This window comes from Nyctibius grandis, chromosome 11 (assembly GCF_013368605.1).
Source record: "Nyctibius grandis isolate bNycGra1 chromosome 11, bNycGra1.pri, whole genome shotgun sequence".
Taxonomy (NCBI): domain Eukaryota; kingdom Metazoa; phylum Chordata; class Aves; order Nyctibiiformes; family Nyctibiidae; genus Nyctibius; species Nyctibius grandis.
In genome coordinates, this window is record NC_090668.1 from 8,672,102 (window position 1) to 8,686,890 (window position 14,789).

General features: G+C 39.8%; 1 protein-coding gene across 5 annotated transcripts in view; it reads right to left on the reverse strand.

Annotated features, from left to right (window-relative positions):
• TLN2 (talin 2) overlaps positions 1-14,789 on the reverse strand; it is a 197,211-nt gene that overhangs the window by 27,224 nt on the left and 155,198 nt on the right. For all 5 annotated transcript variants that reach the window (XM_068410654.1, XM_068410655.1, XM_068410657.1 and 2 more), the window contains 6 exons: positions 14,121-14,267; positions 12,456-12,622; positions 11,508-11,691; positions 9,397-9,522; positions 7,734-7,850; positions 5,376-5,561 (listed from right to left, as the gene is read on the reverse strand). In XM_068410654.1, coding sequence (XP_068266755.1) covers positions 5,376-5,561; positions 7,734-7,850; positions 9,397-9,522; positions 11,508-11,691; positions 12,456-12,622; positions 14,121-14,267 — 927 coding nt within the window. The remainder of the gene's footprint in view (positions 1-5,375; positions 5,562-7,733; positions 7,851-9,396; positions 9,523-11,507; positions 11,692-12,455; positions 12,623-14,120; positions 14,268-14,789) is intronic.

Sequence of the window (14,789 nt, forward strand, 5' to 3'; positions counted from 1 at the left end):
AACGTGCAAGTGACATTTGAGCTTGAGGGCCAGCCATTTCTGTTGTAAGTGTGTAAGCAAACTGTGCTTGAAGAGCAGCAGAGCTCCAGTTCTGAGCATGGCATTGGAAACATTTTTCCTTTTATCAGTACATCCTCCTGTCTGGGTGTGCATCTGCAGTCTTTCTTAGTGTCCTTCCTTAGATATTGTCAGCAGTAGTACCGCTTCTTTCTGCCAGTTGAGAACAAATAGAGAAACCCCTGAAGAACCATCTGAAAATACAGGAGGATTTATGACTTCTTCTAATGAAAATATATCACTTGGAAAACATCTCGGAGCTGGAATGGGCTCTTGGGTTGCATATATACTGTTCTACAGTGCAAAGGTTATGCTATTGTGTCTCTTCTTTTTTACTAATACCAACAAAAATCAAAATTGTAAGTGTAGTTTTACCACCCGCAAATGGCCATTTACGTCTTACAGGTTAGAAATACGCTAAAACCATTTTTTTTGCTGTAAGCCTCTACAGCCTACCATCAAGGAACAAAAGCAGATATGGACATCTGGTTTAGACACCAAAGCACTGGGCTGGCCTCAGAAGACTTTGCGCTGGTCAACCACCAGCCCAGTACGTAGGTCAAATGTGGGTCTCACTTTTCCTTCTCCATTCCACAAGATAAAGATAACAGTTTGTTCCTTAGAGAAAGCTTTGCAAACGGCAGATGAAAAGTGCTACGGAAGCACCAGGATGTTGTTATTCTACATGAGAAAGACAAAACCCAAACCAAACAACCAACCCACTCACCCACAAAAAGCGTTAGCTGCTTTTTGTTATCTAGTAACACAGCATACGTAAAAGTTATTACTGGCTTTAGCTTGACATAGGGATTTAACACAGCAATAGGCAGTGCTGGAACCATGTGTTTAAATACAGAGAAGCAGCAGCAAAGTCAGTTCTTTGACTTCTTAAGGATTTCCGCTAAGTATAGTGTATGACATGTGACACAGGCCTAATTCAACCATTTTATTGTTAATAAAAAGCGAAAACTGCAGCCTCTTCAAGCCTTGTATTTTCTAAAATAAACTTCTAGGGAACTTTTTTATTGAACAGAAGTGCTAATTGTTGACAAGGGAAACTTCCTAAAAATCTTAAAAATTAGCATTTCCTCTCACAGAACATCTCCTTCCACCCCTGCAGCTTCGTATCTTCCATTAGGACGGGGGATTATCTCACTGCTCACTTAAATTTTGAGCCCTTCCTGCAACCCTCAACATCCCGAGCAAGCGCTGTTGTTCTCTGGGCCTGTAGCTGGTCTACGGGCTCCCTCTGCCGGGAAGTTCAAGATCAGCAGAGCACAAAAACCGCTCTCATTAGCCACCTTCATCTTGTCAACAAATAATCTGAAGGGAAAGGAGATGGGAGGAAAGAGGATAGGATTTTCCCCATCTTCGATATACTTCAAACAAGTTCCAGAGGCCGAAAAAACCCAGAACAGATTATTTTTAATTTTAAATAGGGCAGAAGGATCCCCCAGTGTTTCATGTGAGTACACTGTAAGCACTCTAACATGCTGCCTCTGCACTTAAATATTATTGTTACACATGCAATTAGAGCAAACACTTGTAGGAAAGAAATATAAACTTCCTTTTATGCTTTGCATATGTAACCAAGACTGATGTCAGAATATTTTGGGAGCATTTTTAAGGTTCAATGAGTCTTAAAACAAACCATATACTTCACAGCAGACTAAAGAGGTGATAAAGTCATTTTAAGAAGACAGTTTTGTAACCCAGAAACATCCCAACAGAAATCTCACTACACCAGATAGGACTTGCAACAGAAATGTTTACTCTTCCAGACTTGCCCAGAAAGCCTGCCAAAGCACCTCAAACTGAGACACATGTCTGAAGAACCAGAATACACATTTATTTCCTCATGCCGAGGCTTCTCTTCACTATCAGCTCTCATTTTCTCTTTATGTGCTTTCAAAACAGTAAGGCAGCAAGCACTACTTGACTCTAGTACTACTAACTTCTAGGCTGTCAGCACTGATGAATAACTTGTGGAGGTAAAATGTACTGAGATAGTCAGAGTCAAAAAATCAGTGCTGTTTGGAAGAACCTGGAGAATTCACATAGTCCAACCTCCTGCCTAAAGCCAGGTCAACATTAAATTTAGGCCAGATCACTTAGGTCTTTGAAAACCTCTGAGGATGGAGATTTCATATCCTCTTTATGCCCCCGTTCCAATACTTAATTATCTCAACAGTAGAATAATTGGAAGTTCCTATGTTTCAGTTTTTGACCATTGTGTTTCGTTCCCCTGCCATGGACATCAAGTAAATCGCCTGATGCTGTCTCCTCTCAGCAATCTCCCGGTAGGTTTCAAAGGGCTGCTGTGAGGTTCCCCGAAAGCCATCTCTTCTCCAGACTGAACAGGTAGTTCTTCAGCATGTCCTCACAGGGCCTCCACTCCAGCCCCAACCATCTGGGTGGGCTCTGCTGAGTTCGCTCCTGTTTAATTAGTGCCTTTCTTCTTTTGGGGAGCCCCAAACTGGACACAGTATTCTAGATGCAGTCTCATGAGTGCCGAGAGAAGGTGAATAATTGTTTCCCTCAATTGACTGGCTACATAATGATCAAAGTCATTACTTGAATTATTTTGTATGCTTCTGACGGACCTTTTGTACCTGTTTCCTTTCCAACAGCAATCATTAAAAATAGTGATATTATGCACAGGTTACTTACTGCATAGTCATTATTTTAGACAAAGAGGTAATAAAGTCAGAAATTCTTATTATCTTAGGGCATGCCCTAACCTTTAGTAAATGTAATTACAGTGTTTCCACTGACTTTAATGAGAGTTGTCTTGGTTTATTATATCCTGCAGTAATCAACCTCATCGTCTTTTGAAATGGCATCTTCTTATAAGCATAGAGTTAGTTACGAGCACTGTAAATTCATGTATAGCAGAACAAGCACAAGCATATATATAACTGCTAAGAAGACAAATCCCTTATACTACTTGCCTTAGGCAGCTGGCAATGAAATAGAACTTACATTTAAATTCCTGACACCAGGGAAGTCTGAGCTATATTCTATACAATTCTACCATAGATCGTATACATGTACTTTTGTCTTACCTGAAAGGACATCAAAATCTGATTATTTGTCAGTGCTTATTGTACAGACTAGCTTAATCACACTGGAAACCCCTCCAGTATTTGTCAAATATCACAAAACCCAAGTTGCGTTGCATTGCATGGGTTTTATGGCTTAGTGAGGCTAAGACCGCTGGCTCCTACCCCTAAAATTCAAGGGATGTGGCTTATCATGGAAATGTCTTGTACAGTAATCAATTTGTAGGAATTAATGGTATAAGATTTCTAAGTCTCTGAGCAAGATTTGTAAAACAGGATTTTCTAAATGAAGTTTAGAATAACTGTTTATTTAAAACTTTGTTAAATGACATGGCTATTTTGTCATACATTTTAGTGCATAAAATTAGTATACCTGGAGACTTTTATTCCTGTTTGCCCACTAACCGCTCTCGATGTTAGGAAAGCTAGACAAGATAAAACTAGATCTTAAGCCTTTGCCTTTACTGGTCTAAACTACACTATAGCAAGTTTGCTATTATGTTTGAATGTTCCTTACTAATTTAGATTACTGGAGCCTAATTCATAAAGGAGTCAATTATCTGAGAAGGACTCCTTGTCAGTGTGTCATTACAGGCAAATAAAATGATTCCCAGCCATTTTCCTTCTGTACATTGCTTTCTTTGTGAAGGTAATTCCCTGGGAGGTTGCAAACGCTTTTCCAGCATCCCAGACCTCCACTGTTCAGTTTGCAGGAAGTTTCATTCTGTCGGCCACTAGTAACGCACGAACTCCAAAGCCATTAAAGTAACTGGGAGCAAATGTAAACACAAAACCATGAATGTTCATAATTACATGTTCAACATCACCTATTGGGCTGCATATTGTGTATATAAGTGCGTTTATAACAGTGTTGGAAACAGAGGATTCTGTTGCTGAGAATTTGCTGCCTGTTTGGAGAGATCAAAACAAAAATGTGTCTGCACTAGCCACTTCCAAATGACAAAGGATGTTCAGTGTGCCTCAGCGTCTGAATTAATGCCTGAATTGATTTGTCAGAATGTTGCCAAACTATGAACTGGTCTTAGCCTGCCTTAGAAGTTTCAATTAACTGGATTGTGCCTAAGACATATTAGGCTATGGTACTTCTCATGTAAGTAGCACAGTTGTTCAATTTCCCCATGCAAATTAGAGTTGCTTTGTTTTGTTGACCTTCTGAGTTTACGAAGTGGAGAAGATAGAATCAAAATCTGAAGCATGCAAAGTGGTCAAGAACTGTCAGACACTAAAAACCCTGTCAGAAAACTAAGTCAAAGTAAAAAGTTTCACTCAATGGTTTTGTAGAAATCCAGTCCTGTTATATTAGAACTTGCACTTTTGAATGAGGATCATTTTCAATACAAAATTAATCCTTCCACCTAGGCAGTATTAGGCTAGGAATTAATCTGAGACTGACATAGGCAGTTAGGACTTGACCAAATACGAAAATGAGACACCTCACAGAAAGCACCATTATTTTTCTACCATCTTCCATATATGTAAAAGCAAAAGTAAATAAATATAATTTACAGGCAAAGACACTTTTGTGTTACTACTGAAGACCAAAAGGAATGAGGTCTTTATAATCCCCCCCCCTTTTTTTTTTATTTATGCCTAGATCTTTTTTATCATTAGACCAAAGCCAAATGGCTTAATAGCCATTTATATGACACATACTTTCCCCCCAGTTTTGCAGGTCAGGTTTTGAAAGTTGTCTAGCTCAAGCAAGTGTACAAAACCAGGTACCAATATTTTTAGCACAACAGCAAAAACACATTTTTGAAAAAAAAAAAAACCAGAAGAAATTGAGCAAACTGACAGGATTGGTTAGAGGGAAAAGGACTACTACAAATTGACCTGAGTGATTCTTTTCACAATTCCTTTCACTGTTCCCAAAAATATTGAAATCATATTTGTGACCATAGGATTATCAATATATATAACTACTTGCACAGATTGTTTCTCTTCCAGTTTAACAAGAGACTGAAATTAGGAAATTTCAGGTCAAATAAAGCTTCTCATTTTCACAAAAAGAAAATAGTCAGTATTAGTGCTGCTGCCTTTTTTTTTGTGCATAGCACAGAAAATCCTTTCTGAGAGAGGTTTTCCCTTAAAATTATCATAATCATTAACTTCCTCATCTGAAAAGTAGAGCATTAATACAAAGAAAAATTAACAGAAACAATAACATTCAAGGGATTCAGAGACACAAGTAAAATAAAAATACAACCAGTCTTAGGCAAGGAAGTGAATCTTTACCTTACAAGCTGTTAGCATGTCAGCTACTGCTTTGCGGCTCAGATTTGCTGTAGCAATCACATCCTCCTGTCTGCACGAGTTCCCAGCTGCAACAGCTTTGGCAGTTGCCATGGTGATTCCTTTCGTCATCCGGATTGATTCTTCAGGTGATGATGTCTTTTCTGGAACCTCGCTTGACTGAAACACCTAAAAGTGAAAGCAGAAGGAAAGCCTGATACCATTCAAGTCAAAGCACAACTACCATGAGAAACAGACAGCAACTGGAAGCAGCCTTCAAACCGCAGGAAATTAAAAACATATTCAGAGTACTTAAATATCATTCTTGCTTGTCATGACCCTGGTCCTGATAAGCCTGCTCACCTACAGACAGCAGAGAGAAACAATAAGCTAAGGGAAGCATACAAAAAAAGGTTAACCCATTCATGTCATCTGCCATCTAACTACCTGAATGAGTTTGTTACAGACAGCTGTTCAGAGTGTTACAGGATCAAAAGAACTACTATTCTTTTAATTACATTCTTTTTTCATCCTGACTGCTGCTTAGGCTGACCTACTCACATGAGGACATCCTTCCCCTGCAAAGACTGGGCCCTACCAAGTGCTTGTTGATAGCACAGCACAGGACAGACGGAGAACATCACTAAAATATTCAAATGTCTCCTAAAAAAGTGGAGGTGGAGCGTTGTCTCTTATGCTATGCTTAGTCTCTCTTAGAAACCTAAAGATACAATTTTGCAGGATGAATCACGTGAAAATAGTTCAAATTACGTAGCAGTACACACTACTCTCATGAATACTGGAATACACAAACTGTGGCAAGATGTAGGTAGCAGGAGCTAGGTAACCTTTTATTTTATATTTCCTTTCCCCAAGCTGTATTTGCCTGCCATTCTTTTACTGTGCGGGGGCAATTCAGAGTATACAATTAATCAGGAGAGGTTTCTTGACTACCCACAGTGCAACCTAAGCAGGCTAGTGGTTACACAATGCAAATGTCTGGACAAAAATGAGCCCGGTAGATCCCACGCTTCCAGTTCATCAGTTTTTCACTTTCTCTCTCCAGAAATGGAAGCAATGTTAAAAAATACAGTCTACAATATAGGAAGGACATCCCTCAGCATTGCTCAGATTCAGTCCCTGGAGTTCCAAGTCAAGCTTGACACATTTTCTTGAGCACATACATGCCATCCTTGGTTCCTCTCGACCCTCTCCCAGTACTCCATGAAAGAGATGACACCACCACCACCATAGACCCATTGCTTAGCAATGCTGACAAAAGGAAAAGGAAGGGGAGGAACATTTCAAAGAGATAACAACCAGATTGAGAAAGCAGATGTGATAATGTAAAACACTTCAGTGACAGATCTGGACAGGTTTTAGATCAGAGTTATGAGAAGGAATGTAACTTAGCCAGGCCTTCATGAGGATACATGACAGTAACATGCACTAGATATCACACAGAACATTCCTGATAATGTACGGAATCAAGAGTTTTTACCACTGTAGGCACTGTATGAATTCCCAACAACTATTTACAGATATTTAAAAACAAAAAAATTAAACAAACAAGAGCTATTGCTTCCTTATAACAGCATTGCTCACACAATGAAAAATAGATGTTTTATGGAGAGCACTTGACAAGGCAAAACTGTGCCAGTGCAGTTATGGTATAAGAACTCCTAATCCACAGACTATACAACAAAATCTTTTCTGCTGAAAAGATTATTTTATGTCACTGACTAGTGTACTAGTAAAAAAAACAAACAAACAAAAAAACAACTGAAAGCTGCAGCTAGAGCCTATACTTTTATATCTTAAAGAGGAAGGAAAACAATTGCCATGGTCTAATACCTAATTTGGGAGACAATTCCATGCTATTGTTAATTCCTGCTCAGACAGAGTATCAGATAGCAGGCTATGTATCACTAGTAGTATCGTTTCATAATAAAGGAAAAATAGATGCAAGATTAAACTGCAGGTGCAATATGGCTGTGATGCTGAGGAGACATTACCAAAGACAAGACCAAAGAGAATTGAACAGTATCGGACCCAGAAAAGATTATCTGTAGTGAAAGCTTAATGTCTAAAGAACAAAGAAGCAGTTGCTTCCAGATTTGTACATGACAGTAGCATCTCAAATCTCAAAGTGGCGACCGGTAACGTCTGAAAGTAGATAGGCTGAAGTGGCATTGTAATTGTACTTTCAGAGATGATTTGCAACAAGTTGAGGGAACCAAATTGCATCCAACGCACCACAAGGCAGTAAAGCATAGCTTGAGGAGGAGCACCTGGGCAGGCTGGTTTGAATGTAAGAGCGTATTTTCAAAAACTGCCACGTATGGCTATTTTGTTCTGTACCGTGAGTTCCTGTTTGATGTACTCAATTGTGGCCTCAAGAGCTCTTGTCCCTCGAGTAGCTTCATCTTCTACCGCTTTAACAGTCTTCAAAAGCGATGTGACATTTGTTACCATCACCTGAAGAAGAGAGAAGTGAAGACAAAAACACGTGATTCCTTCCTCCCATTTTTCAGAGACAGCAGGGTATGAAGTGAGGCAAATTAAGCTAGGCAGCATTATTACTTCTAATAGGGCCTAAGAGGCTTCATGAACTGTACACTTGTTATGGGACTAAATACCAACTCTCCTGCCAGTCAGGTTCTGAAAGTGCCCTGTAAGTTGCAGAAATGTAGAACAACTAACTGCAGAGCGATACCATCTGGGAGTGTCCTCGCAAAAATTTTACAAAAAAATGGAAAATTCACAACATTTCCAGGGTAGGTCTCTTATACAGATTGATTACATTTTCTTCCTGCACATCTTACACTGCAAATTGAAAGAGATGTGAATCGAGGTATGGTATTTCTTTCTGAAATTTACCCAGTACATTCTCTGCAATCAGATAAAAGCCCAGGTAAGCAAGCAGCCAAACACCAGCCTCAAGCCCAAATGCAGGTATAGAATCAGTATTACTGTTCCCATCACAAACCAAATAGTCCTGATGCAGAATATCCTAATCATCATTGTAATAACTACACCTTTCCTATACCCCAGTATGCTGAGATACAAATGATAGCTACAATGAAAAAAAGAAGAGACAGAAAGGCCAGCTTCTTTACAATTATGACTTAAAACACAGACAGCTCTTCACAGCTGGAAGAGTAAAGACGACACTTGTCTTGAGTAGATGGGTCATTTTCAAGTAGTGCCTCAACAGCATACTGTTATCATGTGCTCAAAAGGAAGACAGGCACAGGTCTTACAGGTAAGCAACAGACATGAGAGCGAGAAGAGATTCCAGCTAAGCAAGAAGCTACCATGACAGTCTCATAATGTGAAAGCAGAAGCAATACAGCCTAAATCTCCACATATGGAAGTATTTTGTAGACATGAATCCACAAGATCTTTGTGAGGCAAATGTCACGATACATCTCAGGTGCAGGGAAAATAAAGCACAAAGATATCACAGGTATGGTGTATTCTGTGCAAGTTTTGAGCTTTGATACCTATTAATTCCTGGAAAGATCTAGGAGAAAGGAGTCAGAAGTGCACAATATCCTACTGTAGAGTTATTGAAGGTTTTTTTTTTGCCTTCATCCCTCGCTTCCTCCCTCCCTGCCTTCCCTAAGCTGCAAGGCCTAAATAAGCAGGCCACATGCTTATCCTGAGCATATGTCATTGTTTAGAATGTAGTATTTAGGTACTATTTTATAGCGGATAAATTTTAGTCTATAACATCATTAAAGTAGAACCTGCTCTCAGATACAGACTTGCAAAAGAAAGGAATTTCTCTTAGGAAGGATTACAGTTCTTTCATCAAAAACCTGACAGCCTACAAAAACTCGTAGCTTCATGGAAACTTAATAGTGTCGTCTTATTTTTCTGTATCATCCCAGGATGATAATGAAACAAAGAAAAAGATGAGATTTCAGGCAATCAGAAATTGCTGAAATCCAAGCTTTGCATGCCTATCACGTGTGATTGCACAGATACCTTCAAATAAAATCTAAGAATAAGGTTTTACCTTAGCAGCACCTTTCAGCTGGTACATGGATGGATCATCTGCTGGTTTGCTGGCAGCTCCTTTGGTAGCACCAATGAGATCAGAAAGGGCCTTTGCAACATCCTTGATAGCATTGATCAGGACAACCTATAGGAATGAGAAACAGCTGTAAGGCTCAGGCAAGAAACAGTAGTCTGGGTGAGGGCATAATTTTTAGAACACAGCTAAACAAAATCTACTACTGGCACACAAATAGTACCATTCTCCCTCTACCCCAGTGAAACACGTAATATTCTGTAAGGGGAAAAGCTGTGTTGATAGCTACAGTATTTCATACAACTGGTCAGAATCTATAGAAGTGACCATTTCTTGTGAAGAAATTGAAATACCGATTGCAGGTAGGATTTCCTTCCTCTGAGCCTCCCTAAGAGGAGGTTTACTTTTCTTCATGTTCTTCACCCTTTGGGTGGAAGCAGGACAAGAGCAAGAAAACAGATTGATCATAAGCCTACAGTCCAATGCTACAGTTATGTACCAACTCTGGAATCACCTACTGAAAGATCAAATGTACTTGCTATCGCTAGATGTTAGACAGAGACATTCTTTCAGGGAAAAGGAAGTTGAACCTGTGTAAAAGGCTATAGAGAATTAAATGCTGAATAACTTGGTTGGCCTTAAAGTCAGGAAAAGTCAGATCTGGAGATAGTCTCCTAAACCCAAGCTCAAAGATACAAGTCCTAGAGAAAATATAGACGCTACAACAGGCTTGTTAATTGCTTTAGGGTATTATTTGAATAATTCTCTCCTCAAAATCCTTCTCCTTTGCCCTTTCCACTAGTAGAAAATCAGGTGTTTTAAGTATTTTGCTGGAAGTCAGAACAGCTCATTTTAAGGAAAATGTTGAAAGATGCACAAAAAGCTCAGGAAAAAAAAGCGTGGAACAATCACTTCACAATAACTGCATTTCTGTAGCATTATAAATAATAAGAGAACAGCCTCATTCCTTCCTGTTTGTAGTTCACTGTCACTTGCATAGTAAGTGAAGTCTTTGCTTTTCCTGAAAAGTTTATGTAGCTTTTGGTAGCTCAGAAGCTCTTTGACCATGGAAATAAGAAAAGAATCTGAGACATCAGACAGGCTGACGCGATTCTCTCTTGTCCAAGTGCCTGTGCTGTGCGGCAACTTGCAGTGTAAGAGATCGGAAACTATCGCACCAGGTAAAGTAAGTGTTGCAGCTACGAAAAAAAGCTGTGAGAGTATCGTACGCTAAAGCTATTAGAAATGCCCCATTTAGGACACATGATGCACCTACAATTTCAAACTGGCAATATAAAATTGCTCCAAATAAATAATTACTTGTGCACAATAGCTTTTATTCTAAGTACTGTATTCTCAGCTTTTACATACAGAGAAAAACAATGTGTGATATGTGTTTTGCAAATGTTCTTAGTTTATGGAAATATTTCCATTTAAAAAAAAAAAAGTGCTTCCAGCAGTATTTTCCTAGAGAAGAACATCTTGAAAGTTTAGTCCATCATACAGGTCAAGGAAAACAAAGCACACATCCCTTTCAGAGCATTGTGCAGACGAGCAGACTTTTTCAAACTAATTTGGTATCACCACAGGCCAATCTGCGTTTCAGCAAGATCCAAACAACTGAATAAATATTTGAGATAATCTACACTGAAGGCTGAAGTTACCGAGTTAGATGAAAAACAGCTCAGATATAGCTAGAGAATGGCAAGAGCTGGTTAGCCTACACGAGTAACAGTGCACAGCCCAGCTGTCAGCTAGACAAGTAGCTTTAAAGTCATGTAAGCTCTTTAGAACAAAAATGGGATGACTCAGGCGTACAATCACAACTTAGTAAAATGAGACAAATACTTTGCCAAAAGCATCCCAGCTGGAACACACCCATGAAATAAAAGCATAAAGGCTTGTCTAGTTCCACTGAATGCTTTAACCTCTTGATTGTTTTCTAAAAAAAGAGTGATGTCTGAATAAACCCAGAAAAGTCCCAGAGAGAGGAACCCTATTGTGTCGCTTAAAAGCAGAAACCCCACGAAGTCTTATCAAATGAAAACTGTCTCTGGTCTCTTTACAAATATCAGAAAAATCTTAAAGCATCTCACCTGTGTTTCTGGATCATCAGATCCCAAGCTAGCTGCTCCCAATTTTACTACCTCAGCAAGTTGAGTGATGGTGTTAGCTGATGACTGAGCTGCTTGGGCCAGTTTGTCCTGACTCGAGGCAGCACCAGAAACCAGCAATTTTGTATCTTCAACTAAAGCTTTTGCTGTTTTCAGGATATTTTCCCTGTAGCAAAAAAAAAAAGAGGAAGCAGTGAAGGAAGCGGTAAAGGGGAAGAGGAAAAAAACGTGGTTTTCAATGTTATGGTGACTAACAGCTACATAAAAGAGGTGATGTAAGTCATCATGCCAGTGTCCACTCATGGTAATATACCACAGGCCAGGTTGCAAGTGGGGGGGGAAAAAAAAAAAAAAATGATGACAAGATGACTATTAAAACAGTAGCAGCATATTTTGGGCTAGATGCAAGGTCATTATTAAAATGACCCCATCTTGAAAAGAAACGAGGTAGGGCAGTAGCAGAAGAGAACATTGCATTTCAACACTGAAAGAAAATCTGGCCATGCTGTGAGGAAAGTAACAGCTGTCAAACCTCCATCTTAACCAGCATATTGTAAGGAAACTAAAATAATTATTTGTGAGAAAGGCAGTAGCAAGAATGGCAAAAGGAAAAGCGCACGGTAGTCTATGCAATGAGTCGGCTTGAATAAAAAGAAAAGAAAAGCCAAAATAGCGCTACAGTTGTGGTTTGCTGTTGGAAGTGCTCTCGGCAAGGTGCTCCCCAGGCTTTTTAAAAATCTTTCCACACAGAAATAACCAAAGTGAAGTTTGCTGTCCTCTATCCTATTTCTCTTCTCACTCTACTGCCTCATTCAATTTCATGCACGGGAATCTAGACAGGTAAAAATTTATCTCTAAGTGCCAGCCGCTTCTGCCAGTTCCACTGTGCCCCTGTGCACGGGCTCTTCCATCTTTTTCAGTTACACTGACCTGTGGTCTGCAAATGATTCATTGTTCTCGGCATTAAGGGTTCCAGCAGTAGCAAACATGATAGTGGTGTCTAGATCTGCAATTATCCCAGACACGGCACTAGCCGCAGTAATACAGGCTTGCGTGCCTTTGTTTCCTGCTTGAAGGGCAGATAAAACTAAGGAGACCTGGAAACAACATAAAGCAAGAAGGCAGTCATTGAAAGAAAGTCTCATTATGGGACATTTAGTTAAGCGAGCTCTTTAAGATGACTGGAATCCACAATGGAAATTCATTCCGCAGTGTCATTTTGCAAACTTTAATAAACCTCTCCTTCCCCTTTCCCTTATTTGCTCTCTTTGTGCAGTAGTCACTGTGATGACTAAAGATTGTCTCAAATTAAAGGGGACTTCAGCTAGGAAATCCACTTTTCAGACAGAATGAAGCGATCTGTTCATCATAGGATAAAGCACATCAGTTAAAACTTCCTGGAAATATAGTCACAGGTAATGTAGTGAACTTCTGCCAGGATAAATGTCAGAGCCAAGAGCTACTTCTTTTTCCCTAACACGTGCAAATAAACACCAGCCTCAAGCACCCCACGAGTCATGTACAGTACACTGATATAAACTTTAACATCAGAGAAATAGAAAGTATAGACTCTCTAGATACTAAATATTGTTATATTTATAGAAAATTATAGAAAGACAATATATGGCTTTATATCTAGCATCATTTTTGATCACTAAAAAAAGCTAGAGATCTCTATTTCATCTAATTAACATTGTACTTCCAAAGCTCTGCAGCTGGGATGCCGTTCTCATGCCATACTACCATCCTAAATTCTGCTTTTGCAAGAAAGGATCCACATCTGGGGATATGTCTACTGACTTCTAACAGTACTGTTCTTCCTGAGGTCCTATTCAGATTGAAAGTTGTCCCTGAACAGGTTGTCCCTGTGATTCATTATTACTCTCCTTATCAGCTGTAACCCTTCTAACAAGATACTGCCTACCCCTGCCTAAATTTGGAATAACTGATACTCCTGGGGCACCACACAGGGGAAATTTGTACAGCTGAGAGCACACTAACACAGGCTGAACAAGCCATGTTTGGTGAAATCTAAAAGGAGCTGACATTTGACTCTCCATGTTCGTTCCCAACAAAAGGAGAGGCTGTCAAAAAGGTCCAGCAAAGCCAAGCTACCCAGGCCATCTGTTTGAAGGGGATGTTTCCAAAGACCAAGAAACCCCAGAGAGTTTGAAAGCGCAGTTCTAAGTGCATTAGCTTGGCCCAGTCTTAAAAGGGGAGGACATCGTTACATGAAACCACGTGTCATTGACCAAGCTCATCTCTAACTGTGGCCATCCACATGGACTTAGTATCTCCAAGGGAGTGCTTCATAAGGCACAAGTGCCACCTCATGTCTTAGGGATTAGTTTTGGACAAGTCTCCCTGTGGTATGAGGCTGAAGTTTTATTATGAGACATGAGCAAGGGCTAGTCATGGGCTAATCTAGCACATGAACTGCACTGAACACTCGAAAGTAAGAACTAATTCAGCCAGTATTGTACTATAACAGGAAGTTTAAAAAAAAAAAATTCCTGAATCCAAACAGTTTGACTGGTTTACTCCCTGGGGAAGCTCAGTAGACAAACACCGTGGCAACATAGAGGGATGTCTTACCTTTTCTGTGACAGCACGAGCACATTCTATCAACTCCCTTTTGGTGTAGCTGTCTGTAGGGCAAATCTGGAGAGCTCCAGCTTTTTGCACAAGAAAGATACAGCCGTGGCCAAGTTCTTGCACCCGAGTTCTAATCTGGAACCCTATCTAGGTGGTAAAGGAGGTACAGAGAGAAAGGAAGTGAGAGCAAAGTGAGTAAATAAATGTCATGCTGGTACACTGTGTCAACACAAATGGAAACACAGCCACTCAGGTGAATCTTTATTACCAATATTCCACCCATCGCTATACTCTCTGCAGACATAAGAAAAGGACAGATGTAATACCATCTACTCATGTGGCACAACCCTATAAAAGGCTTACTGGTGAAACGGGAGCACTAGTGAACCAGACCCCCGGAAAGAGAAGGCATAAGGCGTGTACTCAATTCAAGTGTACGTAATTCAAGCACGCACAACCTCATCAAAAAAGTTGCATACATTTGAACAACACTACTTCATCTCCCAGAACCATACTGTCAGCATGAGCTATGTTCAAGGTATTTGCAATAGGTAAAAAGTACACATCTACCTTACATTTGCTGAAACTAAGTCAAAAAGTAAATTACTCTGTGTGGGTTTTTTTGAATCTCGCGCAGAGTCTCAACTCTCCAGAACTGACCACATACAT